The sequence below is a fragment of the Cyclopterus lumpus genome, chromosome 2, assembly GCF_009769545.1.
Source record: "Cyclopterus lumpus isolate fCycLum1 chromosome 2, fCycLum1.pri, whole genome shotgun sequence".
NCBI lineage: Eukaryota > Metazoa > Chordata > Actinopteri > Perciformes > Cyclopteridae > Cyclopterus > Cyclopterus lumpus.
In genome coordinates this window covers 12,206,278-12,224,596 of record NC_046967.1, presented here as the reverse complement: position 1 = coordinate 12,224,596, position 18,319 = coordinate 12,206,278, and the positions used below count along the sequence as shown (strand labels likewise).

At 46.3% G+C, this 18,319-nt stretch overlaps 1 protein-coding gene across 3 annotated transcripts in view; it reads left to right on the top strand.

Moving 5' to 3' along the window:
* The window catches only part of LOC117745957 (double-stranded RNA-specific editase 1-like), a 47,839-nt gene extending 30,086 nt beyond the window's left edge, over positions 1 to 17,753 (top strand). For 2 of the 3 annotated variants that reach the window (XM_034554603.1, XM_034554614.1), the window contains exons 3-11: positions 7,934 to 8,008; positions 10,302 to 11,236; positions 12,075 to 12,189; positions 12,771 to 12,939; positions 13,092 to 13,246; positions 13,611 to 13,779; positions 14,514 to 14,695; positions 14,883 to 15,061; positions 15,534 to 17,753. In XM_034554603.1, coding sequence (XP_034410494.1) covers positions 8,005 to 8,008; positions 10,302 to 11,236; positions 12,075 to 12,189; positions 12,771 to 12,939; positions 13,092 to 13,246; positions 13,611 to 13,779; positions 14,514 to 14,695; positions 14,883 to 15,061; positions 15,534 to 15,710 — 2,085 coding nt within the window. In that variant the 5' untranslated portion in view covers positions 7,934 to 8,004 and the 3' untranslated portion in view covers positions 15,711 to 17,753. Of the gene's footprint in view, positions 1 to 1,145; positions 1,668 to 7,933; positions 8,009 to 10,301; positions 11,237 to 12,074; positions 12,190 to 12,770; positions 12,940 to 13,091; positions 13,247 to 13,610; positions 13,780 to 14,513; positions 14,696 to 14,882; positions 15,062 to 15,533 lie in introns of those variants that run through there. The other variant, XM_034554625.1, reaches the window with a different exon arrangement.
* The last annotated feature ends 566 nt before the right edge of the window (positions 17,754 to 18,319 follow it).

Here is an 18,319-nt window from a genome sequence, read left to right as displayed (position 1 = left end):
GAAAGCATCTGAATTTAATGTTTAATACAGACTTTCAGAATAGAACTCAGGCTTTCTCGGGTCTCGAGCATGCGGCGTCCTCTTGACCTCAGAACCGCAACTAACCATCCACAAAGAAACAGGCTTGAAACAATAACCATTGTTCAATAGTTCCCTCCGCGCTGCAGCAGTAACATCAGTTTTTAAAGGAATGCACGAGTAATAATAATCCTGTGATACTTGATAATAAGTCAAAGGGGACGTACTTTTACTTTCATACTTGAAGTATATTTACATATTTTGATACCTTTACTAAAATAAAGCATATGAATATCAACCGTGTATAATAATGTGAATCACAGCCTTCACGCTGCTCTCACTGTGCCAGACGTTTGTCAAATGAATGATTATTAACATAAAATGCACTTTGCAGAAGCATAAACTGCATAAACTGAGACGTGGTTCAGCTCGTCCTCCCAAAAGCAGACCAGCTAACCAGAAGACTAACTGCAGAAGACAAGTAATTAATGCACTTAATGCTCACATTAATTCAAATTCCAGCTACCACCACAAAAAAAAGCCAAAACAGCAGCTGTGCTGCAATATTTCATCTTTTTTATCCCACTCGGGAATATTCAATTTGGCCTAACTGCTATTCATGTGTGGAGCGGTAAACAGTATTAATGTGTGGAAAAAGAATGGAGGCATTGTGCATACTTAGCATGCGTTGTGTGTGTGAGAAGCCCCACTCGGGGGGGGGAGGGGCTTCTCACGCGCAAGCCCCTCCCCCCCGTGTCCCCGCTAAGCGTCGTGAGATGAACTGAAGTGTGAGTTTAATCTACTGGGAGCCAAAGTGGATTTCAGACGAGGTAAAGCCGATGTGCTCTGTGAGGCGTGGACGTCAAGGGACGTGTCTGTCGGCCCAAAACCGCCACCGCAGATCTCTGTCTAACCCAGACTCCCCCCCAAACCCCCCCCCCGAAGCTCTGCTGATAACCCAGACTCCCCCCCCCCTCACTGACAGGTGGAGGCAGCACACAGCATGAAGGGCAGACTATTATTGACTTTACATGTAAGCCAGATTCAATGCCAGACTTGACAATGAGCTCATCGTCTCGTAGATCTTCTGCACCAACCTTCCACCTCCACCTGCCTGTCCATCAGCTCCTGGTCTCCCTAATCCTGATGCCATGGGGTGTGAAATTCAACCCCCCCACCCCCCACCACTCTCTGGGAGATAGCGGAGGACCCGGCCCGGCCTTGACCGGGGTGGAGAGGACAGTGATGTGGAGAGAATGAGGTGGAGGAGGGTCAGTGGGCGCGAAGGGGGAACTGGAATCAAGAATAAGCTCAAGCTAAAAAAAGCCTGTCACCACAGATCAGCTGGACACTGGGCCTAGAAGGTCAGGAGGTTGGTGCTCCGGCACATAAGATCTGACCTGTGTGTCCCTCAGGTCAGAAGAGACAACATTAAGCTCAAAGGGGGTGAAACACGCCCGTCTAGCTGAAGGCTACCGAGCCAGCTAACGCTAACAAGCTAGTAAGAAGCTAGCTTGTGTTGCTAGCTGGCTACGTTGACCCAGTGGTTCCTGGTGCAGTTTGTCATGTGACATCTCAGAGGGTAACACTGCAATGGGAGAACCAGCTCCTTCAGCCAATCACAGTCCAGCAGGGTTTGGTTTAACCAGGTAAATTTAGGTCTGTTTACGACACCATTCATACTAATGCAACTTATGTGTACGATTACATTATTTACTAGAGCACAGTGGAAATATCACTATGTCACAAGGAAGAAGTCCTGCATTCAAGATGTTACTTTGAAAATATTAGCTGAATTTTCTGCTAATATTTATTATCATGCACATGTACAAAGGGACCCTTTAGGGGTCTCGTTGAATCCCGGTCCATGTTCACCCTGTTCAGGTCAGCAGGGCAGCGTGGGAAACATAAACAGTGAGAGGTTGTGTGTTCTTTACTGTTCTTTAATGTGTATGAAGCACATCTAGACATGCAAATGAGATCTAATGCGGTTGTTACATGTGACCATGTGCACGTCAACGGCTTCAGACAGGAAGTGACCAGAGATAATGACGCCTACCGCTAGTCACTTGAATATCTCACAACTCTGATGTTTGAAGAGTCTACCTTGACCTTGAACTCAATACGTGAGCTGTATTTCCTGAAGGACTCCTGTGGTTGTTGGCCCTGAGGCTTCTCCCCCCGTCCGGAAGGAGATAATCCACTTAATTGCTTTACCTCCTCCTTGGCCACCAGCGGAGAGGGCACCAAGGAGAAGGTCTGCATGGAGGCCCCGTTGGTTAAGTGAGTGGAATGGGTACAGCATTGACCCCTCCAGCTACCGACTGGGGCCGCGCAGCAAATTAAAGCCGTCATGAAGATTACCCGTGAATGTGTCCTTGGGAAGTTATTGATAATGATATACTAATCATTCGACTTCATGACGAGGCTTAGAGCCAGTCGGTACAGCCCTCTCGTCTCTTGATTACCGACAGCTTTGTCTTTCTTTTGGTCTGTAAAAAACAAACCCCGGCCTCCTCTACTAGATTGTTTTCTCCCACTGATGTCGTGGTGCATGGAGACAATATGAGGCTTTACACCTCCCGTCATATTCGTTCACGTCCTCGTGTGATTGGATGCGATGGGTTTGCACAGTGACATTAGGCAGATGAGGAGGTGAGAACCCTCCAGAGAGGAGCAGCCCGCCACGCTGAAAAGGTCACGCGTGGTCTCACTGACACGTCTTCATTTTGTTTTATTGAGTTGAATTACATTTAGTCTTTTGGTGCAATACCCACCTGATATTTGATTATTGAAGGCTGGCTCTCCCCAGTGTCTTTAACGAGATGTGACTGTCCCTCCAGGTGTCCCTTCTGTCCCAACTCATCACCTGTCCCCGGCCTCCCGATACGCCCCCCCCCCCTTAACAGTGGATCATTTACCAAAGACCACGTTTCACATTGATTTCTTTTTAGTTTTCGTCTTATGTAGGTGAATCATGAAAATCCACTTCTAATATAATATATTGTTGGAGCCATAACATAGTTTGTTTTATTTGATCTTTGCTAACTTGTTATATTTATTTATTGGTACAATTATGATTGAACAATGCTGATGTAATGCTATGCTGACAATGATAAACTGAATGAATGGTTTAACGGATCGAGAGAGGTGCACTGGGCTGTGATTAGTGACGTACAGGTAACATTAGATATCGGTTAACGTCAGTACGTATATAACCAGAATTATTAATGTGGCAGAGTGCCGAATTTGCAAATTCTCCAATTCAAAATTGCTGCGATGCCCATAATCAAAAATGGTCAATTTAATTTTTTTAAGTCATCATTTAGTGAGGAGTAGTTTAGTTTTTTAGCAACCAGAGGAGTCGCCCCCTGCAGGCCATGAGACAGAATGCAGGTTTAAGCTTCACTTTTAAACGAATGTTAAAGTGTATGAATGAATTGTTTTTGTCTCAACCTTAAAGGAAGATAAATGCACGTGTTTCCACCACATCTACGTTTGCCCCTCGCTTGGTTTTCACTTGAAGTAACGTGACCGGGTGAATGATTTATTTATTCTATATCAAGCCTGTTCCCAACCTTTAGCCTCAGCCTTGTCTCTGGGCTGGTTAGTGTGCTGTGATGCATGATCTGAGGCGGCGTGGATACAGTTTCATTTATTTCGTCCCGCTTGTCTGATAAACGTATTCTCCGTGCGTCGTGGATGGGAGAACACGGATTCCTTTAATACACGCCGCCGGCTGTTTATCCTCCACCATCTCATCGTCGTTCCAATTGGTTGACGGCGCTTTGTATCACTGCTCAACACATAACGTTCCATACACAGTGCCATTAAAAGGTTATGTTCCTCCAAAGCTGGTTTGAGTGCAGTCATAAGACCAGGAGGACCATCTCTGAACAGATACCTATAGCACCGTATTTCTGGGGTTCAGGTCTTCCTGCTCCTGCTCACAGTCCGATTCGCTCACAGTCCAATAACAGGAACAGCTTCCTGGTTCAGAAGGTTAGGGGTCAGGGGTCAGGGTCAATAACAGGAACAGCTTCCTGTTTCAGAAGGTCAGGGGTCAGGGTCAATAACAGGAACAGCTTCCTGTTTCAGAAGGTTAGGGGTCAGGGTCAATAACAGGAACAGCTTCCTGTTTCAGAAGGTTAGGGGTCAGGGTCAATAACAGGAACAGCTTCCTGTTTCAGAAGGTTAGGGGTCAGGGTCAATAACAGGAACAGCTTCCTGTTTCAGAAGGTTAGGGGTCAGGGGTCAATAACAGGAACAGCTTCCTGGTTCAGAAGGTCAGGGGTCAGGGGTCAGGGTCAATAAGAGGAACAGCTTCCTGTTTCAGAAGGTTAGGGGTCAGGGTCAATAACAGGAACAGCTTCCTGTTTCAGAAGGTCAGGGGTCAGGGTCAATAACAGGAACAGCTTCCTGGTTCAGAAGGTTAGGGGTCAGGGTCAATAACAGGAACAGCTTCCTGTTTCAGAAGGTTAGGGGTCAGGGTCAATAACAGGAACAGCTTCCTGTTTCAGAAGGTTAGGGGTCAGTGTCAATAACAGGAACAGCTTCCTGTTTCAGAAGGTTAGGGGTCAGGGGTCAATAACAGGAACAGCTTCCTGTTTCAGAAGGTTAGGGGTCAGGGTCAATAACAGGAACAGCTTCCTGTTTCAGAGGGTTAGGGGTCAGGGTCAATAACAGGAACAACTTCCTGTTTCAGAAGGTTAGGGGTCAGTGTCAATAACAGGAACAGCTTCCTGGTTCAGAAGGTTAGGGGTCAGGGTCAATAACAGGAACAGCTTCCTGTTTCAGAAGGTTAGGGGTCAGGGGTCAATAACAGGAACAGCTTCCTGTTTCAGAAGGTCAGGGGTCAGGGTCAATAACAGGAACAACTTCCTGTTTCAGAAGGTTAGGGGTCAGTGTCAATAACAGGAACAGCTTCCTGGTTCAGAAGGTTAGGGGTCAGTGTCAATAACAGGAACAGCTTCCTGTTTCAGAAGGTTAGGGGTCAGGGGTCAATAACAGGAACAGCTTCCTGTTTCAGAAGGTTAGGGGTCAGGGTCAATAACAGGAACAGCTTCCTGTTTCAGAAGGTCAGGGGTCAGGGTCAATAACAGGAACAGCTTCCTGTTTCAGAAGGTTAGGGGTCAGGGGTCAATAACAGGAACAGCTTCCTGTTTCAGAAGGTTAGGGGTCAGGGTCAATAACAGGAACAGCTTCCTGTTTCAGAGGGTTAGGGGTCAGGGTCAATAACAGGAACAACTTCCTGTTTCAGAAGGTTAGGGGTCAGGGTCAATAACAGGAACAGCTTCCTGTTTCAGAAGGTTAGGGGTCAGTGTCAATAACAGGAACAGCTTCCTGGTTCAGAAGGTTAGGGGTCAGTGTCAATAACAGGAACAGCTTCCTGTTTCAGAAGGTTAGGGGTCAGTGTCAATAACAGGAACAGCTTCCTGGTTCAGAAGGTTAGGGGTCAGTGTCAATAACAGGAACAGCTTCCTGGTTCAGAAGGTTAGGGGTCAGTGTCAATAACAGGAACAGCTTCCTGGTTCAGAAGGTTAGGGGTCAGGGTCAATAACAGGAACAGCTTCCTGTTTCAGAAGGTTAGGGGTCAGTGTCAATAACAGGAACAGCTTCCTGTTTCAGAAGGTTAGGGGTCAGGGTCAATAACAGGAACAGCTTCCTGGTTCAGAAGGTTAGGGGTCAGGGTCAATAACAGGAACAGCTTCCTGTTTCAGAAGGTTAGGGGTCAGGGGTCAATAACAGGAACAGCTTCCTGTTTCAGAAGGTTAGGGGTCAGGGTCAATAACAGGAACAGCTTCCTGTTTCAGAAGGTTAGGGGTCAGGGTCAATAACAGGAACAGCTTCCTGGTTCAGAAGGTTAGGGGTCAGGGGTCAGGGTCAATAACAGGAACAGCTTCCTGTTTCAGAAGGTTAGGGGTCAGGGTCAATAACAGGAACAGCTTCCTGTTTCAGAAGGTTAGGGGTCAGGGGTCAATAACAGGAACAGCTTCCTGTTTCAGAAGGTTAGGGGTCAGGGTCAATAACAGGAACAGCTTCCTGGTTCAGAAGGTTAGGGGTCAGGGGTCAGGGTCAATAAGAGGAACAGCTTCCTGTTTCAGAAGGTTAGGGGTCAGGGTCAATAACAGGAACAGCTTCCTGTTTCAGAAGGTTAGGGGTCAGGGGTCAATAACAGGAACAGCTTCCTGGTTCAGAAGGTTAGGGGTCAGGGTTCAGGGTCAATAACAGGAACAGCTTCCTGTTTCAGTAGGTTAGGGGTCAGGGTTCAGGGTCAATAACAGGAACAGCTTCCTGTTTCAGAAGGTTAGGGGTCAGTGTCAATAACAGGAACAGCTTCCTGTTTCAGTGTCTCCAACAAGCTGTAATTACCCGTCGACGTGCTGTTCTCAAGACTTCCCAACAGAACTAGAAGGTTAGTCTCGGGTTAGCACTGTTGGACATCAGCTCATCTAATCACAGTTCAACCCTCTTCTTTAGTCCAATAATGAAAGTAATTCAACAGTATCCTCCCTGTCATGCACCCTTGTGGGGACAACCAATACATAGACATTGGAATCATGTCATTCTTCTTCCTTTAAGGCCCAAACTATTGGTGTCTGAATTGTTCTGTTTGTATTCAGTTCGTTGTCACAGCTGATTCTAAACCTTTGAAACCGGATCAGAGGAGTACGACTCTGTATCAAACACCCTGTATGTGTCCGTATGAGGTAAACAAGGGTTGTGAATGAGCATCAATACAAAACTCAAAAGGTTCTGTGCTGATAACTTCACTTCCTCTGAGTCCATTTGCTTCTTCCATTATCTTGAGAAAGGCAACCTGAGCCCTGTTCCTGTTCTCGTCCCACTCAATGGAGCCGGAGCAGCCTGATAACATTGTCTGATGTGCAGCCACACAGCAGGAGGCCATATCTGATTACAGTGTATGAAGTATGGAGCTTTCCTGTCAGCTTCGCTCTGTCCTCCCAGAGGAAAGCTGGATTGCCATTTCATTGGCTCTAATTGAGGTCTTCTCACTTGTAGATGAATATATATTGTGAACCTGTTTCACAATGCTGCTCCTGGTGCTGATGCTGTAGAAGAGAAACACTGAAATAAATCAAAAGAAAGTGGGTACATTCACAAACTATAGAAATATTGCTGATGACAGATACAACAACCAAGGTGAATCATGGGAAATGTTCCAGGTTCTTACCATGAAGCAGAATATTAAAAACCAGCATTGACTGCTGATCTTTCTTTGTTTTTTGTTAAACCATGAGTCAGACAATGTTACAGGAGTTTAACGCTGTTTCAGTCGAGTACTCTTTTAATTAAGCCCCTCAATGAAATTAGCACATCTTCCCTAATAATTTAAGATGATTCATTTGTTTGTGTGGAGGCTAATAGATTTCATACAAACCGCTGTTAAACTGCGACAAGGTTGCTGGTATCAGTAGTCACATGACATCCATCCTGATCCCTCAGAACCCCCCTGGAGTCCAGACCCTGGTGGTGGTGTAGAAGAAGAGAGCCACGATTTGATTGGCTTACAGAACTGCTCCGCCTCCGATTGGTTCATTCATCGTACACGCCCCCAATCAGCTGACGGAGTGATCTCTGCATTACTAAGAGACTGCTTATGAATGAAGGAGTGCAACTGACACGTTCATTACGTACAATGTGTCTGTAACTTATGTATGAAATACGTATTGAAAAGCATGGAGAAATAAGTCAATGTTGACTTGGTTTTACTTGGACCACGATAGCGGTCCCCTGGGTCACATTGTTTTTATGGAGGAGGTCTTATCGGCGTATAATTCCGTTCTTAGTATTTCCTAAACATGAACTGTATTTCTGGGCTCTGTTATTTAATGTAACAAAGGTTTCTACTCTGTGTGGTAATGAGGTGAGATTCATTCTGTGTTTCCTCCAGGCCGAGTGGGAGATCGGATACCTGGACACCAACAGAGGCCGCTCACCGCCGAGGGGGGCCAAGTCCAAACCATGAGTGAGTCCATTTAACCCTTTCAAGCCTAACCAAGACATACATTTCATATCTGAACCAAAAGCATTGACGAAAACCTTTTCATCTTCTATTCTTGTGTGAGGCATGCATACGTATAGGTTTAGGAAATACACAATCCTGAGCCTAAATATCTCATTGCATTGTATTACTGTCGGACTGTCCTTGAGAATGTACCCCCCGATTCCCTTTGGCCGGCTCAGGAGGCGGATCAGAGCTTAATCCCGGGGTCCGGGTGTATCTACTGTGAGATTTCTGTGTAAGCTTGTCCCCTCGCTCTTAACAAAAAGCTCCCTAAAGCCCTCTGAGAGACACCTCTGGGTTTGAAACGTAGGTCTATGATAAGCTGGATGGAGCTTATGGAAAAGATGGAAACGTCAAGATTCCAGGGGACGTAAAAATGCAGCAAGCACAACAAGTTACCACAAATCTTTACTCTCATCCGACACCAGTCGTGTGCCGGTCGTTGCTTCTGACCGCTGATCCACGGGGAGAGGATGCGTGGTTTGATGAGTTGGCTACGTATGTACGCAGATGATTCAGTTCAGTTTATTTGACCTCGCCCAACATCCCGATACGATGGAGCATCAAGCGGATGTGGCTGTTTGTCAGAGCGTGCTGAAAGGAGTCTGTGCTTGAAGACCTGAACCCGATAGCTGTATCGTTGCGTTTGGTCCAGAACGGACTCTTTAAACTCGTCTGTGTTGTGTTGGCGCTGCAGTAATCCTATCCCAGTGTAGGGAGATGAGGGAAAGTCTTCAAGGTTATTCAAGGACTGTTTGTTCAGACTGTAAACAGACAGTCAGAAAGGAAATCACATGTATCACATGTTGTACCGGCATTGCAACTGGACATGGCGAGACACACCTGGACCAATAGGCAGACCAAGTCGGCCCACCGATTCTCAACCTAATGAGGAGACATTCTGCTCCGCTCTGGTGTTGCTGTGGCTGAGTGGAGGAACAATAAGCATACCTTCCCCTGCAGACCCATAATCATGCTCCCCTCTTGTTGCTCGGGCTCCATCGCCTATTGTGTTCCTCATGTTTGAGTTCAGCTTGCTTGTTATGGACTTTGCCTCCAGCCCACTGGCTGCGAGCGCAGCTGTTCTTTACACTTCAAATCAGGAGGAAGTGGACGACATTGTTATGAAATATATAAAGCGAAACGTGACTTATGGAGACAATGGATAGGGATGGGGTTCTTTTGCACTTGTACATTATTCTTTAATCCCTTATCAATGGTTAGGTTTGTGGACCATGTTTTTAATTGAAACACTAAACTAATTCTAAGGCGTTATATTTCACATATTTCATCAACCCCGTCCTCACTCATTGTTCCACCAGCAGACCCAGTGCTGGATGATCAGAAATGATAAAAGCTCTTAAATAAATATTGCATTTCACAGGCAATCGGACATGTTTAGTCCGGGTGTTTACACGTTACCATTTATTTATTTTTGTTGTCAGAAAGAGTTAAAGGAGACTCAAAGAGTCTGAATGTAAGATTCAATAAGGGGTTGTTGGCTCTTAAAACCAGATCCAAAATGTATCCGGTTATTGAAACCCATCCCTGTAGTTGGCCCTTACAGCAGGTTGTACATGCTATAAACACTCCCTGAACTGTGCTTGATGATAAACACAAGGTACTATTTTGTCTTTATATCTAAATGTATATTAATGCAAGCTGCTGCCTGAAGTGGACGTATTTAATCAATCAAATGCTACAAGTTGATGTCCTTTCTCTGGTATTTTTCTTCAGGCTCAGTAGAAGTTGACACCTTTTTTGCACCCTCATCTTTCCCCACAACCGCTCTAAACCTGCAATTGATGGGCTTGTTTTCTGTCCTGAGCACCCAAAGGAGTAACCTATCCAGCTTTTGCCGGAGGATGTTATAAATGGAAATTTACATTAAGTTCCATCAGCTTTGCTAACGGGGCCCGGTGATATGTGTTCCCAAAAACACAGACGCTTAAAAATACATTTGATCCATTTGACTACTGCAACATAGTTTAAATGTATGTTTTGCTTGATTCAGATTATTATGTTCAATTTTCATTGCTCAAACCTAGTTTAATCAAAATGTTCCCCATGAGTTGTAGACTAGTCCTAATTGTGTGTTTCGTGAAGTAATGAATGTTTGAAATACACTTAGGTATTGATTAAGGAACACACATCACTTGTTCAGTTGCAAAGAGACGTAAAGGAATCTCTAAATTTTACATTTACAAGATCCTGCAACGAAGGCGTTGTAAGTTACTCTTTCTGGGCACCGCAGGTTCACGCAGCACAGATGTTAAGGAAAATCGGAACTCGGACAACCTCTTCTCCAAAGAGGGGGTTGCAGCCGAGGCCGCTCAACTCCCCTATGGGAGTGCTGGGGGTGGGAGGAAGCGTCCCTTAGAGGAGGGGAATAACGGGCATGCGCATTCCAAGTACAGGCCCAAGAAGCGTAAGAAGGTCCCCGGGCCCATTCTGCCTAAGAACGCCCTGATGCAGCTGAATGAGATCAAGCCGGGGCTGCAGTACAAGCTGCTCTCTCAGACCGGGCCCGTGCACGCACCCGTCTTTGTGATGACGGTGGAGGTCAACGGGCAGCTCTTTGAGGGTTCTGGTCCTACCAAGAAGAAGGCGAAGCTGAACGCAGCGGAGAAGGCCCTGCGCTCCTTCGTCCAGTTTCCCAATGCGTCTGAAGCCCACATGGCCATGGGCCGGACTCTGTCCGTTCACACGGACTTCACCTCGGACCAGGCGGACTTTCCAGACATGCTCTTTAACGCCTTTGAGACGTCCGCTCCTGCGGACGACCCGTTTTACCTTGCGGCCAACAGTAACGGTTCCTTCAGCTCACTGGGAATAGAGTACCCGTTGCTACCCTCCCCTCTCCCAAACCTGGTCCAGGCCCCCTTACCTCCGGTCCCCTCCACCTTCATGTCCCCGACAAGCGGCAAGAATCCGGTCATGATCCTCAACGAGTTACGGCCGGGCCTCAAGTACGACTTTGTGTCGGAGAGCGGGGAGAGCCACGCCAAGAACTTTGTGATGTCGGTGTCGGCCGACGCTCAGAGCTTCCAGGGTTCTGGGAGGAACAAGAAGCTGGCCAAGGCCCGGGCGGCCCAGGCGGCGCTGTCTGCTCTGTTTAACATGCAGCTGGATCAGGCTCCATCGAGGCAGCCCATTCCCAGAGAAGGACTGCAGCTTCACCTGCCGCAGGTGAGCATGGCTTCTCCATAAGATAGATATATATATATATATATAAAATAATAATGATTACATTCATTGTTTTGATTTGGGCACAAACCCATTTCCTGATCGACCTTTAACATCACTGAACAAAAGCAACAGCTGTCACACAAAGTGGAAGAGAAAGGCAGGACAATAGTCACCTATGAGGAATCTTTGTAAACCGGCATCGGCCTGTTTGGTCGCATGCTGGTTGGATCTGCGTCTCCGTTGTCAGCGCTCACGGCCAACCTGACAAAGTGATCGAGGAGAGACACGTTCAATAACCAGGAATCTATTTACACGAGAACTAATCCCTGTAATCCCTGCACACTGATACCAAAGCTGCTCTCTTAATGGCCTCCCCCCTCTGAGTGCTGTTCATCTCAGCCTTCCAAGTGGTCTGCTTTACCTCCAGAGCACTTCCTGTTTAAGCTGCTCAGTCATTCACACCACTGCACCTAATGTAAGCATTCAATACTAGTCTCAGTGCAGATAATAATAATAATATTTTGAATTTATATAGCTATATTATTATTAATTATATTATTATTAATATTATTATATATATACTATATTATTATTAATATATGTATAATATATTATTATTATATATATATATAACATATTATTATTAATATTATTATTATATACATTATATTATTATTACTATATATATATTATATTGTTATTAGTAGTATATTTATTATTATATAGATAATTATTATTTTGATCACATTGTCGTGTTCTCATATTCGTAACACATCAAATGTGATGACGGACTTTACTTCCTGCCATCTCGATTGTTTTTCGGGGGTTGCCCTCTCAGGTCCTGGCCGACGCCGTGTCGCGCCTGGTCGTCGACAAGTTCAGCGAGCTGACGGACAACTTCACGTCTCCACAATCCAGACGGAAAGTATTGGCAGGTGTCGTCATGACAACAGGTGACTTTTCTTTCGTCGGTGTAATCGCTGTGTGTTTGAAGGGGATGGAGCAGCTCAGCATTACACTGAGTCGAGTGATGGAGAGAAGCTCAACTCTCTTTCTGTGATGCCTCTTTGTGTTTTATGGAACGCATCGTAGCCAACACCAGTTTCTCCAGTCTGAACCTTTTTTCTTCCTCTCACACAAATGAAGAGGTTCTTTTTTAAAGGATCTTTTGCATCCAGATGAGCTTCTGTCCACTCAGCATTAAGTTCAGAGTAACATGACTTTACAGATGTCTATTTTATAATGGAGTGCTACAGGGAATGCTCTTTGAGCCACTGGGGATGTTATTAGTGCAGTACCGCTGTTGGCCACTGGGACAGATTGACTTATTACAGCTCTGTGTCCACCTCCACCACCTTATATATCTCTAGAGCACCGGGAGAATCCCCATTGTAGACCATCAGAGCCCTGGAATCCCCTGACTTTTAGAAGATGATATAACGTTAGCCTGGTTGAGGTTGGTAAAACAGGTTAACTTGATGACGCCACATCCACGCCCCGCTGTAGACTTCTATCCTCGTACCTTCTTGTACAGGTGCAGACGTGAAGGAGGCCCAGGTCATCTGCGTGTCCACGGGAACCAAGTGCATCAATGGTGAATACATGAGCGATCGAGGTTTGGCCCTCAATGACTGCCATGCTGAGATCGTGGCTCGCCGCTCGCTCATCAGGTACCTGTACTCCCAGCTGGATCACTTCCTCAGGTGAGGGCTGGTGTGTGAAGCCTGTGGCTTGTGGACATGGGTTTGCTATTTCTACTATTTAGTAAAGAGTTCTTTTCCCCTGCTTATCTAACATCGACCGACACTGATTGAGTCGTTCATTGAGTCCCTTGATTGCACATGTGTGTCTCCAGTAACCACGAGGAGGAGCAGCAGACATCCGTCTTCACCAGGTGTGACAACAGACACGGCTTCAGGCTGAAGGAGAACGTCCAGTTCCACCTGTACATCAGCACCTCCCCCTGTGGAGACGCCCGCATCTTCTCTCCTCATGAAGCTGCAATGGAGGGTGAGCGGCTGAAGGAGGAACTTGTTTGGTATCAATGAGTCTTATGAGGTTCCCATAACGTTCTATTTGGATCTGGGGAACCACGCCATGACCTTTACCTAGACCTAACCCAATACTATTGTTGCCTAAGGGATGCCAAAGGGTACCCAGCATGGGACCCTTGGAGAGCACATGTGTAGAACTGGGCGACATAGGACCTTTTGTCATGTTCTCACTATGTGCCATATGGCCTTGGGAATGGTCCCGATATCATATGGCCTGAAGATGTAAGACTTAAATAACATGTGAAAGTGTTTATCTTTGCATGAGTGTGTATTACCATGAGGTCCTGAAGGGTCTGTCATGCTCTTGCTTCCCGTCTCAGACCAGGGGGATCGACACCCCAACAGAAAGGCCCGCGGGCAGCTGCGCACTAAGATCGAGTCTGGCGAAGGCACCATCCCAGTGCGCTCCACCAACACCATCCAGACGTGGGACGGGGTTCTTCAGGGCGAGAGGCTGCTCACCATGTCCTGCAGTGACAAGATAGCCAGGTGTGTGTGTTGTTTCACTTCCTGTTCGCACACACACTGGGATGGACCGTCACAAGCAACACAAGCAATGTGAGAGAGTGATGCATCACACGATGAAGAAGTGAGAGCTGCCGCCACACGGTGCGTTCAGGCACAGCGTTGAGCGTAGATCACCTGTGTTTTGTGGGCATGCAGTAGAAGCCTCCGTTTCATATGTACTAATTCCATTTAAAGGACATTTGTTAACACGGACACACCCGAGTTATCTGTGACTGTGGACTCATAATGATGTTCGTGAAAGGATGCTCAGATCTGGAACACCAAGCTTATCTGGATCCATGAGTGTCTAAACATTTCTCTGTGCACCTTTTTAAAATGCCGTTGTAAAACACACAATATGAGCAGTGTGAGTCGGTGATGTCATCGTACATCATAGAGACACAGCCCTCCAGACCCCTTGAGGTGTTCAGCAGACCCTTAGGAACCCTGATGACCATGTGCATCGTTAAAGAGGATGAATTATCTTGATGTTGCGCTGCAATCAGGCCACTGGAGCTTTGATTAGGCTGCTTGATGGATCTCCAGGAGGCTCAGGACTCTTCTGAGCTGGAATGAGATTGGGGGTTTCATGAGAACCATGTGGATGTTTGCAGATTTGCATGTTCGGGGTTTATTGAACACCTTTTGTCTCTGAGGTGGACAAGAAGAGGAACTGAATGCTCTCAGCCTGATTGAACACACGTGTCCCCCTTCAGGTGGAACGTGGTTGGCTTCCAAGGCTCTCTGATGAGCTACTTCACTGAGGCCATCTACTTCTCCAGCATCATCCTGGGCAGCCTGTACCACGCGGACCACCTCTCCAGAGCCATGTACCAGAGGATTACCGAGATCGAGGACCTGCCTCCGTCCTTCAGCTTGAACAGGCCGCTGCTCAGCGGTGAGGAACACGCTTTGAATAACGATGATTTTCACCGATTACACTGTTAGTGGAGTCGGTGGTGACTCTGTGTGATGATCCTCAATGCAATATCAAAATGTCCTCCCTGATTGTCATCCCGCTAACCTTTTGAGTGTTTTATGAAATGGATTTGGCCTTCCATTCTTGGTAATGTCCACTGTGACAGGGATAAGCAACGCGGAGGCTCGTCAGCCGGGAAAAGCTCCCAACTTCAGTGTGAACTGGACGGTGGGAGACCAAGGCTTAGAGGTGATCAACGCCACCACGGGGAAAGACGACCTGGGTCGACCGTCCCGGCTCTGCAAGCACGCGCTGTACGGCCGCTGGATGCGCCTGCACTGCAAGGTACTCGGCCTCCAGTGCTGCTCTCCGATGGGAGTGGATGATACTTCATGTACATGCATTACTACACAACACATGGCAGTGGTGACCGGGCCTGATGGGAAGCAGTCCTTCTTTGGGAAAGGGGGCGGGCCTTTTAAAAAACATAGCTGGCAGGTGATTGGATGTGTCAAGGAAAGAGAAGAGTGACCTCAAGAAAAGCCTCCAGGGCGGTTCTCTGTCTTCTCTCCATAAAGAAATGCTCTCCTGTAATAACTGATCATCTCACACACCTATCACAATCAAATGATTCTTCCCAGTATGAAAGATTAATTAGGAAACCCGTCAGTGGTGTAAAGCTGAGCTGAGGTTTAAGGCTACAGCCCGGCATCACGTAGTTCCATCAGAATCCACTTGTTATGCGTAGTACTCAAGTTATACTGCAAGTCTTACTTCACAGCTGAGACCATGTTGTCGTGTACTTCCTGACCCCTAGCTGACCTCCTCCCTGCGGATCCGAGCGGCGACGCCCGGCAGCTACCACGAGGCCAAGCAGGCCGCGGCGGAGTACCACGGCGCCAAGCAGGCGCTCTTCAGAGCCTTCCACAAAGCCGGACTGGGCGCCTGGGTGAAGAAACCTATAGAGCAGGACCAGTTTGCACCCCCCATGTGAGTCCGGGCCTAACGCCCCTCTGGGTGGTCGTGGACTGTTTGACTGGAACGAGGCACCACATCCAGATGTCAGCATCCATGGATGTAACATATCATTTGTATAGCCTCATGCTCCTTCAGCCAGCACATTCAAAAAGATTATTATTCAGTCAGTTATGCAACTTTATACAAAGGAAACATGTAAAAACAGACTTTGGGAATGGAAACTTGTAAATCGCATCGTTAGTTTTAATAGGTCTTGTTTATATAAAAAACAGTGATGCATTTATTTTGCATGTGTGTTTATACCAACTTCATAGGAAGTCTCCAGTAAAAAGGTTTGTTCTCAAGTATCAGTGTTGTAAACAATGTGAATGTCCTTCTGTGGTTTCTCTTTGCTATGATATGATACGCACACACAGACTTCAGTGACTGTAAGTAACCACAAGGTCACAATGGGGTCAAAGGGGAGGACCACAGTTACTGACTGTGATAGGCTGACACATCTGTCAATCAAAGAAATACAACCAAAATAATTGTTCTGTTAAAGCTAGAGCTTTATTCATTCTGCGTGCTCGTCTTCTCGATTGCCCCCATTCCCCATTTAGTTTGCTGTATCTATATCAATATATTGATAAGATATATATTAATATAATGATATATATATATTAGTGTTATTTCTCTTTTAAATGTTGCTCGTTCTGTTAAAGTGATAATAATGATAATTATTGATGTCACCATGAAGATGGTTCAAAGTCAAATTAGCCCCACGTATGAGTAGAGCTAGCAATGACATGGCCTCATACTTTTCTAACTAAACAAGCAAAACATAGAATGTTTATTTTTGTATGAATTTAAGAACTATTGGAGAGAAACATTAATATACGTGTATACCGATATAAGTGGTGAATACATATTTTTTATTTTAGTCCACATTGTACAAATTGAGGTCATTCAAGCTTCCGACTAAATATTGTCTCCCGGCGGTTAAAAGAGTCTTTAGGATTCTGGAAATATTCTCCTCGACAACGGCGGTGATTGTTGTTGACGGGCGTTCGGCCGTGGTGGTTGAACCCGTCTCCTCACGACCTTTGACCCTTTGTAGTTGGGGGTCATTTCCTCTCGTTGGATGGCACACGTGAGATGAATATCTGGTTCACACGTCTCTCCTCACGTGCGCCCAGGATCAGGGTAACAAGCTTATGCAACGAACCTCAACACGCATGTCCGAGTATGTCGACGGTCCCTATGCAGCGACTCCAGTGACCCAGAACCGGCTCGCGGTTCCGTCGCCATGACCACCAGTAAAAGCTCACCAAAGATGATGTCAGCATATTTTCTGTGTAGTTTTATATTCCTGTATTCTGCCTCTACTGCTCGTGATGACGTGATGTTTTATGTGTGATGTTCTACTTCAAAACCAAACAAGTGATCAATATTTCATGTCCTGATCCGGCTGGTATTCACGGCTGGGTTTTACTTGTAAAAGTATTTCTGCGTAACGTTCAGACTTTCACATAATTTGCTGTAAAAGTCCTCGGGATGTAAACCTCCAGCCTCAAACACACACAGGGCATCTTTAACCTATTTACTTTTTAATATGCCTTCTTTTCTTTCTATACTTTCAATGTGTGTTCTTTCTGCTTCTATTTCCTCGCCGACTGCGTCTCACCGTCGAGCATGTGCAGACCTGTTCCTGTCTCAGCAGTCCTGGCTCCAGACTCGGGCCCTCAGGGTTTTTGGAGGTGCCGTCTATTACGTTTCCACGGTATATGCACTTTTTAAAAAGGGAAAGTATTACTTATTAAGTGAATGGATGAATGGTCAAATATGGTCCGCTGTATTTTTGTTCCTACCTGTCCATATGCTGGTGCTTGGTAAGCCTCCACAGTTCTGATGGGTTCATGCATTGTTATTGATTTCCCCCCCCAAAAAAAATATTGCAAGACTGTGGGGGTCTAATGCATGAGCTCTTCCTGTAAAGCATGAAAACTATGAATATAAAATATGTAGAAACTGAGTCAAGTCACTGAGCTAATGATTTAATAAAATGCTGTTACAGTCATTTCGTATGGCGTCTTTGCTTTTCAAGGATTATGGATGTGCTTTGGATATTGAAGAAAGAAATATACCTGGAAGTGTGTAGCTTGATCCTAAGTGGGGGGTGTCCTAAGGAATAAGACTTTGAAATCAGGAATCAAGGAGCGTCTGGCCCCCTTCAACAGGTCTAAGTGTCTGGCCCCCTTCAACAGGTCTAAGTGTCTGGCCCCCTTCAACAGGTCTAAGTGTCTGGCCCCCTTCAACAGGTCTGAGTGTCTGGCCCCCTTCAACAGGTCTGAGTGTCTGGCCCCCTTCAACAGGTCTGAGTGTCTGGCCCCCTTCAACAGGTCTGAGTGTCTGGCCCCCTTCAACAGGTCTAAGTGTCTGGCCCCCTTCAACAGGTCTGAGTGTCTGGCCCCCTTCAACAGGTCTAAGTGTCTGGCCCCCTTCAACAGGTCTAAGTGTCTGGCCCCCTTCAACAGGTCTAAGTGTCTGGCCCCCTTCAACAGGTCTAAGTGTCTGGCCCCCTTCAACAGGTCTAAGTGTCTGGCCCCCTTCAACAGGTCTGAGTGTCTGGCCCCCTTCAACAGG